This window comes from Crinia signifera, chromosome 9 (genome assembly GCF_055691185.1).
Source record: "Crinia signifera chromosome 9, ASM5569118v1, whole genome shotgun sequence".
In the NCBI taxonomy this organism is placed as follows: domain Eukaryota; kingdom Metazoa; phylum Chordata; class Amphibia; order Anura; family Myobatrachidae; genus Crinia; species Crinia signifera.
In genome coordinates, this window is record NC_139225.1 from 4,375,890 (window position 1) to 4,395,195 (window position 19,306).

Genomic DNA, 19,306 nt, shown 5'->3' on the forward strand with positions numbered 1-19,306 from the left:
CCTGGTCAACTGTACATGCACGTGTCACTGCTGCCTGGTCAACTGTACATGCACGTGTCACTGCTGCCTGGTGCAACTGTACATGCACGTGTCACTGCTGCCTGGTCAACTGTACATGCCAGTGTCACTGCTGCCCGGTGCAACTGTACATGCCAGTGTCACTGCTGCCTGGTGCAACTGTACATGCCAGTGTCACCGCTGCCTGGTGCAACTGTACATGCCAGTGTCACTGCTGCCTGGTGCAGCTGTGCATGCCAGTGTCACTGCTGCCTGGTGCAGCTGTGCATGCCAGTGTCACCGCTGCCTGGTGCAACTGTACATGCCAGTGTCACTGCTGCCTGGTGCAACTGTACATGCCAGTGTCACTGCTGCCTGGTGTAACTGTACATGCCAGTGTCACTGCTGCCTGGTGTAACTGTACATGCCAGTGTCACTGCTGCCTGGTGCAACTGTACATGCCAGTGTCACTGCTGCCTGGTGCAACTGTACATGCACGTGTCACTGCTGCCTGGTGCAACTGTACATGCCAGTGTCACTGCTGCCTGGTGCAACTGTACATGCCAGTGTCACTGCTGCCTGGTGTAACTGTACATGCCAGTGTCACTGCTGCCTGGTGCAACTGTGCATGCCAGTGTCACTGCTGCCTGGTGCAACTGTACATGCCAGTGTCACTGCTGCCTGGTGCAACTGTACATGCCAGTGTCACTGCTGCCTGGTGCAACTGTACATGCCAGTGTCACTGCTGCCTGGTGCAACTGTACATGCCAGTGTCACTGCTGCCCGGTGCAACTGTACATGCCAGTGTCACCGCTGCCTGGTGTAACTGTACATGCCAGTGTCACTGCTGCCTGGTGTAACTGTACATGCCAGTGTCACTGCTGCCTGGTGCAACTGTACATGCCAGTGTCACCGCTGCCTGGTGTAACTGTACATGCCAGTGTCACTGCTGCCTGGTGTAACTGTACATGCACGTGTCACTGCTGCCCGGTGCAACTGTACATGCCAGTGTCACTGCTGCCCGGTGCAACTGTACATGCCAGTGATACTGCTGCCCGGTGCAACTGTACATGTCAGTGTCACTGCTGCCCGGTGCAACTGTGTATGCCAGTGTCACCGCTGCCTGGTGCAACTGTGCATGCCAGTGTCACCGCTGCCTGGTGCAACTGTGCATGCCAGTGTCACCGCTGCCTGGTGCAACTGTGCATGCCAGTGTCACCGCTGCCTGGTGCAACTGTACATGCCAGTGTCACTGCTGCCTGGTGCAACTGTACATGCCAGTGTCACTGCTGCCTGGTGCAACTGTACATGCCAGTGTCACTGCTGCCCGGTGCAACTGTACATGCCAGTGTCACTGCTGCCCGGTGCAACTGTACATGCCAGTGTCACTGCTGCCTGGTGCAACTGTACATGCCAGTGTCACTGCTGCCTGGTGCAACTGTACATGCCAGTGTCACTGCTGCCTGGTGCAACTGTACATGCCAGTGTCACTGCTGCCTGGTATTGCAAATCCAGCTGTGTACAAACATGCAGCATCCATCGCAGATCAGTTTCTGCATAGCCCTATGATTGCACAGCATGGCTGCAGGTTATACTGTCGTTAGGTTGACACAGGTTGACATGCATTTTATCGACCACTGAAGGTGTCAACCAAATGCATGTCGTTCCGTCCTCTTTAGTAAGCACCAGGAAATGTTTTACTCCTGGATCACTGGTGCTGCTGTTGTATAGACCCAGCACACTCCATGGGTCTATTCAAGCTTCCTATTTGTCAGTGCGGTCACACAGCAACGCAGCACAAATGTTGTGCGCCAAACAACACATTCAATATCAAATACAGACACGCTTGGGGCGTCCGATCAACTCTTTCAACTTATCTGTCAGATGACGTCCTCTGTGGACCAGCGCTCAGGGCAAATTCTCAACTGCTACACCCCAATTCCTATCCGTAAATAGCCTAAACCATCTGGAAACAACAATAACTTCTATTCAGTTAGCGATCAGCGTGACACCTAATAGATAATACACAGCCACATTTATAAAAACCGGTGTATGAGAAACAGGTGCTTTAATTCATATTTGGAAATTAGATATTTGTTTTATTTTCTAAACTAGAAATATACCAGCTACAGACAGTGCCATATGATGCCGGGTTAGGGGGGTGCGATGTGCGCTCTTTGGGGATAACAATCGTTAATGGTGCCCCATATTTTTTATCTCCGTGAAGCACCCACAATCAGTGGCGTAGCTACATATGTGGCAGACCCTACGACGGCTTGGGGGAGCGCCACCAGCAGGGTCTGTGGTGGGCGCCGCTGGCTGAACTGACAGGCAGCAGTGAGCACTGAGCTGGTCACACCCTGTACATATGTAATGAGCGGGGGCACAGTGCAGTGCATATTGAATGAGAGGCTGCCCGCCCCGTGCACATGTAATGAGCGAGTCCTGCTCATTACATATGCACGGGGCTGGGACCGCTCATTAAATATGCACTGCGTTGGGTCCCCGCTCATTAGATATGCATGGAGCAGGACTAGCTCAGCGCTCACTGTTGCCTGGGTCACCTGATAGCTCAGCCAGCGGCGCCCGTAGTCCATCGCCACTGCCCACAATGGAAACATGCCCTACCATCCACGCATTGCACGATTGTGTACACAATCTGCAAACAATCCCTCGAGATTGTATGATTGTGTGCAATGTCTTTCAGGTGTATGGGGGCCTTAAGTTCTGGAATTTCTGAAACTTTGAGCCTGATTCAGCATGGCTCACTAAGCATCGTACAGTCACTGCCTAGCAGCCCATAAACACTGCACACCGCCCAGCAGAACACCCGCCCCCGCTGCGCGATGAATCCCCCCGGTACCATGGGGGGGATGTAAGAGAACACATCCCCCGCACGCGGCCCAAGGGGAGAGACATCATCGATGGTCACCGGCCAGCAAATGATTTTTCTCCCCATTGGAAATAAAAGTCTAAATCTTCCCCTGAATCTGCCCAAGAGGTGGTGGGCACTGACGTCACCCACTCGCCCCGAGCAGGCATCGCCCACCTGTGTTCCCAGAGGAACGCCCAGAAATGTCATGTGGACACCCATAAAACGCGTACCCCTCCAGCCGCCCTGCTCACCCCCATCCTTCCCATGCCTGTTGCGATTGCCTCAGCGAGGGTGATATTTGCTGACGGTGTTCACACAGGGGTCTGCACATGCACAAATGTGTAGACCCCCCACCATCTAAACGGGGCCAAATTGCATGCTGCGCTCGCCATGCGTCAGGCACGGAGCCTCGCTGCGCTCGCCATGCGTCAGGCTCAGATCCTCGCTGCGCTCGCCATGCGTCAGGCTCAGATCCTCGCTACGCTCGCCATGCTTCGGGCACGGAGCCTCGCTGCGCTCGCCATGGGTCGGGCACAGATCCTCGCTGCGCTCGCCATGCGTCAGGCACAGATCCTCGCTGCGCTCGCCATGCGTCAGGCACAGATCCTCGCTACGCTCGCCATGCTTCGGGCACAGATCCTCGCTACGCTCGCCATGCGTCAGGCACAGATCTTTGCTACGCTCGCCATGCGTCAGGCACAGATCCTCGCTGCGCTCGCCATGCGTCAGGCACAGATCCTCGCTGCGCTCGCCATGCGTCGGGCACAGATCCTCGCTGCGCTCGCCATGCGTCGGGCACAGATCCTCGCTGCGCTCGCCATGCGTCAGGCACAGATCCTCGCTGCGCTCGCCATGCGTCAGGCACAGATCCTCGCTACGCTCGCCATGCTTCGGGCACAGATCCTCGCTGCGTTCGCCATGCTTCGGGCACGGAGCCTCGCTGCGCTCGGCACACTATTTTATTCTCCCACCGCACCCTAGTGGATGGTAGGGCATGAAATACCGCCTGTCGACACATGTCGGCTCACAAAACAGTGAAAAATCCCATGTCGACCTAATGCTTATGTTGACCAAATGACCCGTCGACCTTGTCCCATGTCGACCTAGACCCACGTTGACCTTGCAGTATGCCGACCTAGTGGTGTCGGCCTAATGACTGTCAAGCATCTTTAGGTCGACCAACCGACCGTATCCCCTCCCATTCACACTATAGGGAGGAGGCAGCTTCAGTTCCAAGTGCTGCCTCATTCCCCCCCCCCCCCCCCCCCGATGACGCGACCCTGCTCTGCCCCGCCCTCTTCATGATGTCAGTGTCCCGGCTTATTGCTGGGTCGATGTAGGAGCTTCACCTCGCAAATGCTGGGTTGCGCACGGGACAGACCCGTGTCCAAATCCCGGGTGCAACCTGGCATTTGGGATGTGAAAGGGGTATTACAGTATTTCTCACTTTCCCGTCCTCCTGACCCCAGGATAACATTGCTGGGTCACCATTGTATGGTACATACATCCCACCAAGAACCTCTGCAATCTGGTGGATCATTATGCAGCAGATAACACCTGTCCTTGTGAACAGCGCTGGGTGTCACTGAGTATTAGTAAATATATACATATACTATTATCATCATGTTAAATATGTATTCTAAACACTAAAGGCCCCCACACACTAGAATGATTTTTTGTCCGATTGTCCAATTTCCGACCGATCGTCCGATATATAGGCCGATTATCGATTATCACATTCTAGTGTGTGGGAGCCTTAAGGGTTCAGGTAAGGCACCAATGGATAGATTCACAGACGAGCTGCTGAATTAAGGCCACTTTCATACATTGTGCATTGGTAGAACGCATATAAACAAATGATAGCAGCCCCAGTACTGGCGCCCGAGGCTGCAGCCTAACCATTGGTTGATGAAGCACGGTGCGCCGCCTGCCTGAGCCAGGATAAGGTTGACCTGGAACTCCAAGTGTACGGTATTCATCAAAACCGACCAGCTCACTCTCTTGTAACAGCTTTTCTTCTATACGTCAAATTTCACATTTAAGCCTCATTTTGTTGTGTGTGCCGGAATGAGCTGTAGATTGCCTGAATATGAGCCCCCCCAATCACCCCCCTTCTACCTCCTGTGCTGCACCCATCAGGCATCTCAGAGCATTTAGCAGGAGCTGTCAGGCTGCTCACCTACCCCCACAATTAGTGTCGCCATCGCCTATGTCCTTTATTACCTTCTCACAGAGCGCTGCAATGAGATATCGATCCCAAGAAAGAAGAACATGCTCAGGAATCACAATTATCTAATGAGACTGCAGTGGAAAGACATGTGCCCTTATTCTGTACTGTGGTGTGATTGGAACTAGCACTGGGGAGTTGTATTTAGCACAAGTCCTGCGCTATTGTCATGCAGAAATCCTGAAGGAAAAATGCGCTGTACGGGGCTCTTACACTGCAGCACCATTAAAAAGTGCCTCCGTGAACGAGACATAACTACGGATCTTATTCTGTTCCACGCGCAAATGTGCGTGTGGGTGAAACGCCACCCTTCACGAACAAACTCGCTGAGTTCCCCGCACGGGCAACCACCGAATGATTTGTACAGGGCTCACAGAATTAAAGACCTCTCTGGTGTCTTAGATTTGTGAGCGCCCTGTGCGGGAAGTGGGCGGGCAACTGACATCTGCTGACCCGTCAAGGGCTCATTTACATGGGAACGCCATGAAGTGCGAACACGCGGGGGGAGCGATGTGATCAGAATAAGGCCCTATGTGCCATGGAGGTATAGCCATGCGACTGGGGTACGTTTCCAACATATACGATGCACTCAACAACCCTTTCCTTGCCCAGTTCTACTGAATGCCTGTTTCATTGGATTTGCCCTTTCGAATGGCATAATCCAGTCTTGATCGGGAAGAAGCCATCAAATTGGTACTTTTCCAATAAATAGGCAGCGTGTAACATTCACTATTAACAACCACCAATGTGCAGCACTACTCCCTAAACTGCAATGTATGACTGACCTCAGCTGTGCCCAAGCTGGTCCAGAGGGTCCGAGCCAGCCTTGGAATTGCGAATCTGGGAGACTTCTCCACTTTACCGATTTCCGGGAGCCTCCCAGCCAATCTGGTAGAGTAGGCAAGTATGATCTACATTCAGGTAGTTACTAATAATAAATTCAAGTGTCAATTGTCCTGGAGAAATTCTTATGACGCAACATTACAAAAAAATATAGAAAATGACTGAAAAGTAGTCATTTATTTTTTTGTATCAAAATGATTTGTTCAGTTAAAGTAGCGCACACACGGTGCAATTCAATTTCCGTTCAATCCAGATTCGATCGAATTGCACGGTGCAATATATACAAATGGGGTTTTCCAACCAACGGGCGCAAGTTGAGTTGTAGTCTCAAGATCTTCCTATATTTCCTCAGAGGTTTCTCGACCATATGGTCGAGAAACCTCTGAGGAAATATAGGAAGATCTAGAGACTACAACTCAACTTGCGCCCGTTGGTTGGAAAACCCCATTTGTATATATTGTGTTGTATTTTGATTATTGGGTGATAATCAGGGGTCAGTACACTCTACAGGCAGCATAGCGCCACCACAGGTCCACTCCTATAAATTTCCATAGCTGAATTGCACGGTGCGGTGCACACATTTGATTTAGACTATATAGTGCAGCCTATTTTTCGATTCAATTTCGATGCCGCGGGGGCCTTTCATCGGGATCGAATGCGGCTGAAAACTGTTAGATTTCGATTCGTTTCTGCTTATATAATCAATAGCGAATAGAAAAATAGCCCAAATCGAACCTTGTGTACCCTACATTAGTCGTAAATACTCCGGAGGACAAAAAGTAATCTGAACATAAACTATAATTCTGATAGGAAACGGATCGTCTGCTCTCCCCCTTCTCTCTGACCTATTCACTATACTTCCTGCCTGACAATAACAGGAAGGCCCCATCCAGAGGGATTAGACGAGGAGGTGTTCCTGCGCCAAGGCCTGCCGCGAATTATGCTGTTTAAACTCTTTTCGGGATGAAGGGAATGTGTTTTTTTTTTTTAACTACAAAAGATAAGCTGACTGAAATAGTTTGTGGTGGAATAGCCTCCCAAGGACCTCTACATAGGGAGACAACCTCTTCTTAGGGACAGCAGAAGGATGATCTATTGTTTTAACTTGTGACACAGGTCTTTCTTTGTTTTGACCAAATCTTTTCTTGCTGCCTGTCAGAGATAAGTCAGACTTTTTTTTTTTCTACGGACTGGCGCTTCATGTATTATTAACCCCTCTCTGCCCTTCCACTTCTCAGGCCACCCTACATTAATCAATCTGATTAGCAGATTTATTATTATTATTTATTAACAGTTTCTTATATAGCGCAGCAGATTCCGTAGCGCTTTACAGGGGAGACAGTGATATTTATGGTATTTACAGACAGTCAAAATGTAGGAGGGCCCTGCTCGCAAGCTTACAATCTATAGATAAGCAGCCGGGAATAAAGCTGCTCTCCAGTAAAATGGCTGACGCGTGACATAGGTTCCACAGAAAAGGTTCTGTGCAGGTCTCTGATGAACCCTATCAAGGGGGAGATTCTCTAAACTAAAATGCGGTAAAAACCCGTTATCAGGTTTTTACCGCATTTTGGGATGCTCTAAACATCCCCCCGCAAAATCTGGCGATGCCCCATAGAAGCCTATAGGCTTCTACCGCAACCCGCCGCCCTGCACCGACTCCCGCTGCCCCGCACCGGATCCCCCCTCACCTGTGTCCGGGCAGCACAGAGTTGTGCTGCCCGAACCTGTGACCTCCTCCTCCCTGCACTGTGATCCTCTTCCGGGTGCAGGGAGGAGGAGAGCCAGCTCCCGCCCCCACAGCAGCACCAGCGTCAGCGCCGGGTAAGGGAGGGGGGAGCCGCCGGGACCCGCTGACTCCCCGCAAAGGACAGCTCTTAACGCAAGAGCTGTCCTTTGCCATAATTATCGCATATGTTACAGCATATGCGATAATTATGTAGGCAATGAGCGGCGAATACTGTATTTATTTCTGGAGTGCCACCCGTCTGTGCTGCTGTACATTGGAGCGGGTTTCATCCCCCTCTCCTGGGAGGGCACCCGATTCGTTTTGTTTCTGCTGCATGGAGTGCCGGCCACCCTCTGGACCCACTATATATATATATATATATATATATATATATATATATATATATCATATATACTCGAATATAAGCCTACTTTTTCAGACCATTTTTTATGCTGAAAAAAGCCCCCTCGGCTTATACTCGAGTGAGGGTCCCATTTGAGTCAATAAGTTTTCCCAGTTTTTTGTTGTAAAATTAGGTGCCTCTGCTTATAATTGGGTCGACTTATACTCGAGTATATACCGTATATATATATATATATATATATATACATAGGTAATTACTGACCAAATGAGGGCACTCACCAGTCCAATAGATGAAAAATAATTTGAATACATAACCAGTTCATTTCATTATTGTTGGGGTTTCGACCCCTCAGGGTCAATATCAAGACATGTGGGTATTATGGGATGTGTTCAGCATCCCAGCGGTCAGGATCCTGGAATCCCAACATCAATGCGGATGTCAGCGCCATAATTCCAATTGGCAGGATACTGAACGTAAATATGCCGGGGATGGTGTTTTAGCCGTTGGGAGCAAGCGGCTGATAATGGTTTGCTTTGCTCCCAAACACCAGACAGATAATCATTCCAATCTGCCAACTAGTTGTATTAGACCCTCTGGATGTGTAAAGGTTCTGTGGGGTAGATTAAGTTTAGAGGGGATCACAGACATGGCCGCGGCTGGTCACCGGTCTATGTATTTATGCTGCTACAAAGCCGTTTCCCGATCTGAGCGTATGATGTTCCAGGACTACTCTGTAAAGAGGCTGTAATACCACTTTGTGCATTTCGAGACACCCCCATCGGTTGCACCCTCAAAACTTTAATATATAACCTACCTTTAATAGTTTATTTAACATCTTTGAAATTCAATATTCATAATAATTTCATACTGTACAGATCAACAATTGTGTAATTCCTTTGGATCAATAATACAAGTATGGCGTAGTCAGGCTTGAGGCCGATTAACACAGAAGGTTTTAATTCGCACCATCTGGTGATGGTTGGGGTCTGTGCATTCGCACTGTCGCCAATGCGCACATGCAGGTCCTGGCTGGGGGAACCTGCGGATAATATATTCTTTGCAGAGGCGCTCGCAACCTGAGTTTGCTGGGTGGACCCCCAACGGTTGGTGGTGGGCACAACCATATAAACGCTGGGGTGGGCCCCAGCAAATGCATGCGTTTCCCTGCCGGCTTGGGAGGGCGCCAATGTCATCCGCTGGCCCTGAGCAGGCGGTTGTGAGTGCTGGTCAGAGGAGGACAAATCAGTCGATGGTACCCGTACACATCGGTTCGCAGCCCTGCAAAAGGATTCGCCGGCGGGGGGGGGGGGGGGGGGGGGGGACGACCGGCATTCGCTGGGGCACTGTTAACCTGCTTGCTAGGCCCTAAACACACGTATCCGAGTGAGCAGGCCTGAATCGCCCCCCTAGTCAGCGCTCACTGAAGCAGACTCCTAAATTATATTACTAAAAGATTTCACATATTATTTTGAGGAATTCCTAGAAAATGGATTAGATTTATGTCCCTGAGTCACCCTCCAATTATCACACTGGCAGGTGCCGGAGAGCTTGTTACTAGCATGACATTATCCGGAGACTGAAAGCAAACGTCATGTAGCTGAGACAAGCTGATCTCATCTAATAACAGAGAAAATGCTTTCCTAATGGATGTCTAGCGCAAGCTGGAAATCCAGGATTGTCCACTGGAGCCTAGCACCCTCTAGTGGTGACCTGACAACATGCATCTGACACAAAGAGAACTCGGAAACATCAGGGGTTATAGGGGACGGATGCAGCTGCTGCTGGACCTGCGGGAGTAGGCAAATTCTTATATCAGCCCATCCCCTGGTGCACAAGCCTATGTCTGAACCTGCCTGACCAGTCCGCTTTCTACGACTGCACACTGTAATACCGCCAGTGATTCCTTAGATTCCAACATCTGCGCACCAGGCCTACGCGCAGTTTCACCATCTGTTATGTGGTCATTAGGTCTAGCTCCACAGTCAAAAGGTCAACCACTATTGGTCGACGGGCAGTACGGACGGTGTAATGGTTAGTGTTACTGCCTCACACCGCTGAGGTCATGGGTTCCATTCCCACCATGGCGCTAACTGTGTGGAGTTTGTATATTCTCCCCGTGCTTGCGTGGGTTTCCTCTGGGTGCCCCAGTTTCCTCCCACAATCAAAAAATATACTGGTAGGCTAATTGGCTCCCAACAAATTGATTAATTAAATAATTACATTTTAGAACCATTATCTGTCTGATGCTTGTGAATACAGTACATGGTGCTTTTTGGTAAAATCAGCGCAGTGTTTCCTAAAATAGTTTTTTGCTCTGTCTAGATTTCTGAGACCGATATCACACATTGTGAAAAGGTTCAGGATAATTACATGTGTTTACATACCTCCCAACGCGGGCTCGAGAAAATGGGGGATGACGCAAACTCCGGCCACGCCCCCGTTTTCACCGCTCGTCGGCGCTGAATAGACGCTGTGCGCACAGCGTCTATTCTTGGCAGACTGGGGGGGCTCCCAACTGTCCCCTCCCCACCGCGGGACAATGGCGGCCCCGGGCGGGACGCGGGAACGTCCCCGAATATTGGGACGTTTCCGCGGTAAGCGGGACAGTTGGGAGGTATGGTGTTTACACTGACACATTAAAGAAACCTGCAACTTCCATTACAACAAAAATACTAATCATTATATATTTTTGATAAAAATGGTTCTACTTAATGTATTAGCGGCCATTTTTTTCTAGTTTATGTCAGTGCGTTTGTGATGTAGAATCAAACCCTGGGATTGTTCCTCATAAACCATACCCCCCCAACATTGACGACCGGGAGGAGGAACGACTCGCACGAGCGAAATTTTTGGGGTGTGGCCTATCACAGTGAGACCACGCCCCCATTTTCACCACTGAGCTGAGGGGCATGGCTAGCAGCTCTTGGAGCTGATGGCTATGTCCCCAGACCGTGGGGCTGCAGGAATAGCTGCTGCACAGCGTCTATTCACAGGGGACAGGGGGAACTCCCAACTTTCCCCCTCCCCCCACCGTGGGACACTGCCAGCTGTGGGAGGGACATGGGAATGTTCCCCAAAAAAACGGGACGTTCCTGCGATAAGCGGGACAGTTGGGAGCAGGCCCGCCAACAGGAGGGGGGTCTGGAGTCCTGGGCCCTGAGAGAGAAGGGAGCCCTGGCCTGGTCCTACAACGATTAACATTGAATAGCTCCTTACCAGGTATCCATCTCTGCCCCCTGCTTTCGTATGTATCGCGATTCGGCTCAGCTGCAGGCATACTCTGCTCTGGTCCCAGACAGCAGGGGCTGCTGGGACATGTAGGTTTTTTTTATAAGTATCTGGCAGCCAGACACTTAACAAAAACTATATGTCCCAGCAGCCCCTGCTGTCCGGGGACAGAGCAGACCAGACTAATGGATGCCTGTACTGTAGCAGTTCTCACTAGTGAGAGCTGCTGCCCAGGATTCAGGAATGGAGGCGTCACTGTGGTGCATGGAGAGTGCACTGCCTGTGCGGATGAGGGGAGGAGGAGCCAGCCCAGCAAGTCACAGGGATCCAAAGCAAAGCCTGCAGCAAGGATCTCCCTGTCAGCCTCCACCACTGTGAGTACTGGTATTATATATTACTGTTCAGACTGATCTCTTTGTTGCTCCCCTCTCTCTCTCCCCCAATTTCTTGTTTCCCTCTTTTGTTTCTCACTCTTTAGGTGGGTACACACGGAACGATGTTGGAAGCGTTCCGACATCGTTAACGAGTGTATCAAATCGTTCATCGTGCGTACACACGGAACGATTGGATACACTTGACAAAAGATTTGTCTATGATCTTCCTGCATGCAGGAAAGATCATAGACCATCGTTAACGATTCACGGGTACGCGCATCGTTAACGATGCACGGAACGATTTGAACGATTGGTCGTTCCCATCGATCGGGAACGCCCACATCGGGCTTCAAATCTATCCGTGTATACCCAGCTTAAGTCACACGCTCTCCAATTTATCTATCTATCTATCTATCTATCTATCTATCTATCTATCTATCTATCTATATGACACACGCACACACAGGGGGGCCCTGCCTTTTTTGACATTCCCAGGCCCCATCATTTCTGATGGTAGCCCTGGTTTGGAGGTATGCATAAACCATCGAAGGTCTCATTTAAGTTTGGCTATCTACAAATATATCTACAAATATTTAGATATTCCAACAAATACAGTCAGTAGCAGAATAGATTTCAGAGTTTTGGCCTCATTTTCATACGTACCAAGCTCTGAAAACGTGTACATTTAAAATCCTTCCCTGCACCCCACGTGACGTGTGCGTTATTCTGCACATGTGCCTACACTGCTTATACACTCTGGTTATTTTTTGTGAGACGCAAATTGACCTAGAGTATATTTCTAAATCTGTTGGCCAGTCTGCACCACTACAGTGTTACCCAGAATGTCCATCATTGACCCTCGGATATCCTGATGGCTCTGATAATTAAATCAGATCTGAGATGCCTCCAATCCAATGGTCACCTCTATACAAATCCAGAGGAGTAAGTATACTTTACTGACCCCTTTATTATTCCCTCCATCAGAATGCCGGCGTTGTTATTCTGACCGCCAGCATCCCCTTCCGGCAGGAACTGATTGGCTGGCACTTAAACATTTTAGGTGGGTCCCCAATGCAGCCCTTGAAGTGTATCAGGTTGCCATAATTAGACGTCCCCCTTCCATCTATTTACATAACGTTGCAACCAAACCCGCTAATCCATCCGCTCATAAACGACTAAATATTTGTGTCTGCACCGCGAGGGTCCGGAAGAGCTCAGACACATTCTCACGCTGCTGAGATTTCATTTATATTCTGCCAATGAAGTTACAACCTGGCATAGACAAGTACTGAGAGAGACATGTCCTCAGCAGGCCACCATTACATCCAGGCCAACAGCTCCGGACAACCAGTGTCTCAATAATACAATATAGAATGAGATACAAGGCCTCTCCCTCCATCTCAGACATACCTGAGCTTCATCAAACGTGGAAGGTGATACATCGGATGTGTTTGACATCCCATCCGATACGCGGTCCCATAGTCATCGGAACAGATTGAGAGACTGAACTTGTGGCGCATAAGATAAATCGCAATAAAATATCGCATCGCATGCCATTAAAATTGTACAAGCACCCTGATGGGGGATTACTATGTTAAATGCACCCCCATTGTTAACGCCACCCCCACTATCAACGCCAACCCGAAGCGGGGCGAGCGCAGAAAGCCAGCGAGGGGCGGCGGTATGCGTCCTCCGACCTTTTCATATCCCCACTATCCACGTCGGCGTGGAGTTGATTTTAGATAGTGTGGCGAGCGCAGTAATCCGGGCTCATATTCGCCACGCTTCGGGCTCGGTGGCCACACTACTAAAATTAACTCCACGCCGACGTGGATAGTGGGGGTATGAAAAGGTCGGAGGGCGCGTACCGCCGCCCCTCGCGGGCTCGATGCGCTCGCCACGCTTCGGGTTGCCGTTGATAGTGGGAGTGGCGTTAACAATGGGGGCATTTAACATAGTAATCACCCATCAGGGTGCCTGTACAATTAAAAATCGGGTCAAATCACATTGCATCGCATGCGATTGCATGCGATCGGATCGACCAATACGATGTCGTACGATGGAAATCTTGGGTGCCATGATAATACACAAGTACCCATGTCTGCATTTTCACAGACACTCTCACCAACGTCCGGGATCCACCCCCACACGCCCACTCCCTGTCAATCGCGCTGCGATCGGCTTGAAAATATATTTACCGAAGCCGATAGCAGCCAAGCCTCGCTCATTGTGCCAATGCGCAGTAGCCCAAACATCGACCAGTGTCTGAATTGTGCCCCCTGTTACATTTGGCCCTAATTGTTTATACAAATACTATTTCTATGCATTAACAGCACTTACATATTACTAGAATGTTAGCCGCACAGCCAGATTGGTAAATACCGCCGTAGATGGCTTGACGAAGGGCCGGACTCATTAAGTTCCGCAACCTCCAATCAGACTCACATTTCTACATGTTACCTTAACATTCTGTCCGCATACTCTTGTGGTGGAACAGGGGAAACACCTGAGTCTTCCGCCATTTCTGAGAGGGTAGGCAAGTATGATTTGGAGGCCTGACCAAACAGCTCTGGCTCCTGGAGCTCTGTACGCTTAGACAGGGCGTAATGTGGGGCAATGCCCCTGTGACTCAATGCACCCATAAGATTTGTGGTCATGTCCCTATTTCTGTGCCATGCATGGACCCAATGCCGGGGCTGGTTAGACGTTACTGAATGCCGTGGCTGAACTGAGGCACCGGGCATGGGTTGTGTTTTAGTTAGTTTTCATAGTGAATGCTTGTAGAATGACATCAGAATTAGCAGTGACATCAGGCCTTATCATTTCTTTAGATTATTATGTAGAAGAGTTTCTGTATATATTATGTTACTAAAAGCTTTGAAAGCTAGTCTGCTACCTTCTGTGCATGTGTGAGAAAGAGATGTAGTTTCACTCTCTGCCAGCAGTGTTTAGGAGACTCACGGACACTAGACATTTTATATATATATATATATATATAGGTAGGGAAAGGTGGACGGCACTCACAGGGTCTTCTTAACGAAATAAACACACCACGCTTTGGCTTATTGGAATAACAAGCCAAAGCGTGGTGTGTTTATTTCGTTAAGAAGACCCTGTGAGTGCCGTCCACCTTTCCCTACCTGTATCGAGTATTTGCAAAAATCCTCTGGAAAGGCACCTGGGCCATACCTATAGGATTCTGGAGTGCCAGCCATCTCCCTACCTATATATATATATATATATATATATATATAATGAGTGGGCGGCCATGGCGCAACAGGCCTGGTGATGAGAGTGGGTGTCGCACTGTTGGGAGGTACGAGCGTTTTCTTTGAGGGGTCACGACGGCTGCGTGATGTCATAAGCAGATGCTGAAACCATAACATGGCCGGCCTGTGCCTGGCTTCGCACTTTAGCGGTGTGCCCACAAATTTTTTCAGGAACGGACGCTGCGAGCTGGCTGGCCGGCCATGTCCCCCCCCCCCCTCATAGACTACTGCTGTCAGTTGTACTTTTGCGAAATTTTGCAAAAGTACAACTGGGACTGAATCAGGCGCAGTCCATAATTATCTACAAAATTTTGCAGAATTCATAGACTATAATTGAAAAAAAAAAGGTGCTGGATCCGACCATTTATAGAAATAATATTAATCTGCCTAATACATTATTGTGACATCCATGTGCATTGTTGTTCAATTAAATGCAATTTTGGTAGATATGATATACCGGCTCTTGACTCTAAATTACCGATGCTATAAGCATACGCTCTCTTAGTACGTGCTGAACATAGTCTTCCTCATCAGAACAGGAAGGAATGATACATACCTGTATTACAAGCTGAGTCAATGTGTAGTCCCCACCCCCCACCCCCAGTGGGAACCAATTTGTACTATAATTATCTATCCTATGGCAAGCTTTAGCACATTGCATTAACAAAACGTGCCGTATTCTGCACACGTGACCATTTGTACATAAAACATACTCTAATGCCCCAAAATGTTTGAAACAATTAACATTTTTCGAAATCATCTTGATGAACTGAGATTTAGCCGCTTACCTGAGTATCAAACATCATCATTATAACCAATCCATCGTCCCCTCTGTAGTCACGAAAATCCTTTCTTCTGGTATGAGGAAAGCCGAGGTGGTCCGGGGGCTCCTTAAGTTCAGCTGCCCCCCACCCCTGCCTCCAACCAGACAGTTACCATGCAAAGAGGTCACAGTCTTGCAGTGGATGGTCCAGATCACTGTCCCATTGGCAATTCATCCATGTTCTGTTGGGAGGTCACTCAATCCCAGAAGCATCTGAGGGGTTCACGCTGGACTTCTTCGAGAAGGTGCATCCAAGGTCTATCTACAACACAAGGAGTATCCAATGGGAGCCGGAAACGCTTTGATGGCAGGTGTCAAAGGCACCGGCAAACCCATCAGGAAGCATATTCAACAAACCAGAATGAACAGACTAAACAAAAAAATGCAACATCAACAGAATAGGTGCAAAAAAAATGGAATCTTTTTGGAAGCAGAAATTTAAAGGGACAGATATCTGCATCTCACGTGCACGGGATATAGTGGAATCTTAGAATAGCCATTGCACCTCCTTGGACCACTGCCTTAGGTAATGAACGTTTAAATGGGGACTTAGAAAAATGATCAGGGATTCCTCAGCATCTTCTCCATCCTGTTTTTGAGATCCATTGTGTGGCTTTCTTCATTGATTAGGCAAAGTAGCTTCGGAATAGGGGACATCAGTGTTCCCAGGCTGCTGTCCTTGTCTCACCTTAAGGAGCGAGGAGCTGGTGGGTGTGAGGGAGGGGGGCAGTTTACAGTGTCCTCTCTTTAGAATGACAAGGGTGATCTTATTAGGGGTCAGTCCTGTGCAGTGTAGTCTCTCAGCCCTGGAAGAGGTGAGGGAGGAGTGAGGGGTCCTGTCTGACTTGGTGGTCTCTTCCTGGTATAGATTGTGATGGACAGTAGCAGATTAGGAATCCAAGTCACCAGCTCAGATGTGAGAACATTGCTGTGTAGCTACAAAGGCCATGCATGCAGGGAGGAGAGAAGGAGAGAGGTGGGAGGAGGAGGAGAAGGGGGGAGAGAAGAGAGAAGAGAGTATGTCTCCTCTAGCAGCCAATGACAGGATAACATCTGCACATTGCACAGTCCAATGGCAGGGAGATAGAATGAGGGGTTTTGTTTGGAATTATAAGAAGTCCTCAGAATTCTCTCCCAGGAACCCGCGTCGTCTTCTGCGGCGCGTTTCCTGCTGCACCCTGGAGTCTGCACACAAGGCAATAAAATCCCAGGGAATAATCTTTATTAGTCAGAGCGCAGGCGGCCGGCTGGAGCGGCAGTGTGTGTAGTGCCAGCATTAGGGAGTGTCGCTGGGTTTGTCTATATTAATGACCCCTCTCTGCCACCAGCTACTTCTCCTTCAATAAACTTGGCACTTGTGATATTAATCTACTACCCCTCCCCCCTCACACACACCTGCAGATCCCAGTCCCCGAGCTGTGTCCTTGTAAAGGAAGATCATTCTGTCATTGTCCTTGTATGTTAAGGGCGTAGAACTGTACCCTATGTGACTGTAGTGGGGGGCACCTGTCTCTTGGGGGGGTTGTGTGGATGGGAGCAGCAGGGGTAGAAGGTAAAGGACACGTTGGAGGAGGAAGAGAGGGGTGTACTTGTGCCTCTAGAAATGGGATATTTCCAGTACAGTACAGCATTGAGGTGCAGAACGGATACAGAGGAATACAGAACACAAAGCTCTGATCTGGTGCCACTACATGTCCCTGACCTGGTTCCGGGTGGGGGTCATAGGGTTCCCTATATTAAGGTTGACAGTCATTAGGATGGCCAATAATGGTTGACAGGCCATAGGTCAACCCAGTAAAAGGTCGACCTGGCTTAAGGCTCACAGGGTTGAAAGGTTGACACGAGCAATATGTTGCCGTGGGAAAGGTAGGTATGAAAACGGTCGACATGAGTATTTCCTATATTTTTGTGTGTCTACTGTATGTCGACATGGACACCGTGTAAATGTACCGCTGCGCTCGCCATGCTTCGTGCACAGAGCCTCTTGGGTGATAAAGTATGAAAAAAACCCATGTACTAAAAAAAAAAAAACCATGTCAACGTTTTTCACGTCAATATTTCTCATGTCGACCTAAGGTATGTCAACTTTTTTTCATGTGTCGACCTAAGGCCTGTCAACCAATAGTGGTCAACCTTTCGACTGTCGACCCAAATTAGTTTTGTCATAGACATAGGAGGTGCTTAAAGATGTCGGCACTCAAAGGGTTAAACCACCTTGGATGACACCAAATCCTGCGGTGTTCTGCCGCCCTGGTACTTATTCCTGTGCAGCGATGGTGATATACCCTGCACTCGTTCTCTCCTGTATACTAGTGTAAATCCTGCGATGTTCTGCCGCCCTGGTACTTATTCCTGTGCCGCGATGGTGATATACCCTGCGCTCGTTCTCCCCTGTATACTAGTGTAAATCCTGCGGTGTTCTGCCGCCCTGGTACTTATTCCTGTGCAGCGATGGTGATATACCCTGCGCTCGTTCTCTCCTGTATACTAGTGTAAATCCTGCGGTGTTCTGCCGCCCTGGTACTTATTCCTGTGCAGCTATGGTGATATACCCTGCACTCGTTCTCTACTGTATACTAGTGTAAATCCTGCGGTGTTCTGCCGCCCTGGTACTTATTCCTGTGCAGCTATGGTGATATACCCTGCGCTCATTCTCTCCTGTATACTAGTGTAAATCCTGCGGTGTTCTGCCACCCTGGTACTTATTCCTGTGCAGCGATGGTGATTTACCCTGCGCTCGTTCTCTACTGTATACTAGTGTAAATCCTGCGGTGTTCTGCCACCCTGGTACTTATTCCTGTACAGCTATGGTGATATACCCTGCACTCGTTCTCTCCTGTATACTAGTGTAAATCCTGCGTTGTTCTGCCGCCCTGGTACTTATTCCTGTGCAGCGATGGTGATATACCCTGCACTCGTTCTCTCCTGTATACTAGTGTAAATCCTGCGGTGTTCTGCCACCCTGGTACTTATTCCTGTGCAGCGATGGTGATTTACCCTGCGCTCGTTCTCTACTGTATACTAGTGTAAATCCTGCGGTGTTCTGCCACCCTGGTACTTATTCCTGTACAGCTATGGTGATATACCCTGCACTCGTTCTCTACTGTATACTAGTGTAAATCATGCGGTGTTCTGCCTCCCTGGTACTTATTCCTGTGCAGCGATGGTGATATACCCTGCGCTCATTCTGTACTGTATACTAGTGTAAATCCTGCGGTGTTCTGCCACCCTGGTACTTATTCCTGTGCAGCTATGGTGATATACCCTGTACTCGTTCTCTCCTGTATACTAGTGTAAATCCTGCGGTGTTCTGCCACCCTGGTACTTATTCCTGTGCAGCGATGGTGATATACCCTGCGCTCGTTCTCTACTGTATACTAGTGTAAATCCTGCGGTGTTCTGCCACCCTGGTACTTATTCCTGTGCAGCGATGGTGATATACCCTGCGCTCGTTCTCTACTGTATACTAGTGTAAATCCTGCGGTGTTCTGCCGCCCTGGTACTTATTTCTGTGCCGCGATGGTGATATACCCTGCGCTCGTTCTATCCTGTATACTAGTGTAAATCCTGCAGTGTT

At 49.2% G+C, this 19,306-nt stretch overlaps 1 protein-coding gene across 2 annotated transcripts in view; it reads right to left on the reverse strand.

The window, feature by feature from the left end:
- The window catches only part of RALGDS (ral guanine nucleotide dissociation stimulator), a 125,458-nt gene extending 108,645 nt beyond the window's left edge, over positions 1-16,813 (reverse strand). Inside the window, exon 1 of one of the 2 annotated variants that reach the window (XM_083160945.1) lies at positions 15,695-16,813. In XM_083160945.1, the coding sequence (XP_083017071.1) occupies positions 15,695-15,715 (21 nt within the window). In that variant the 5' untranslated portion in view covers positions 15,716-16,813. The remainder of the gene's footprint in view (positions 1-15,694) is intronic. The other variant, XM_083160948.1, reaches the window with a different exon arrangement.
- Between the last annotated feature and the right edge of the window lie 2,493 nt (positions 16,814-19,306).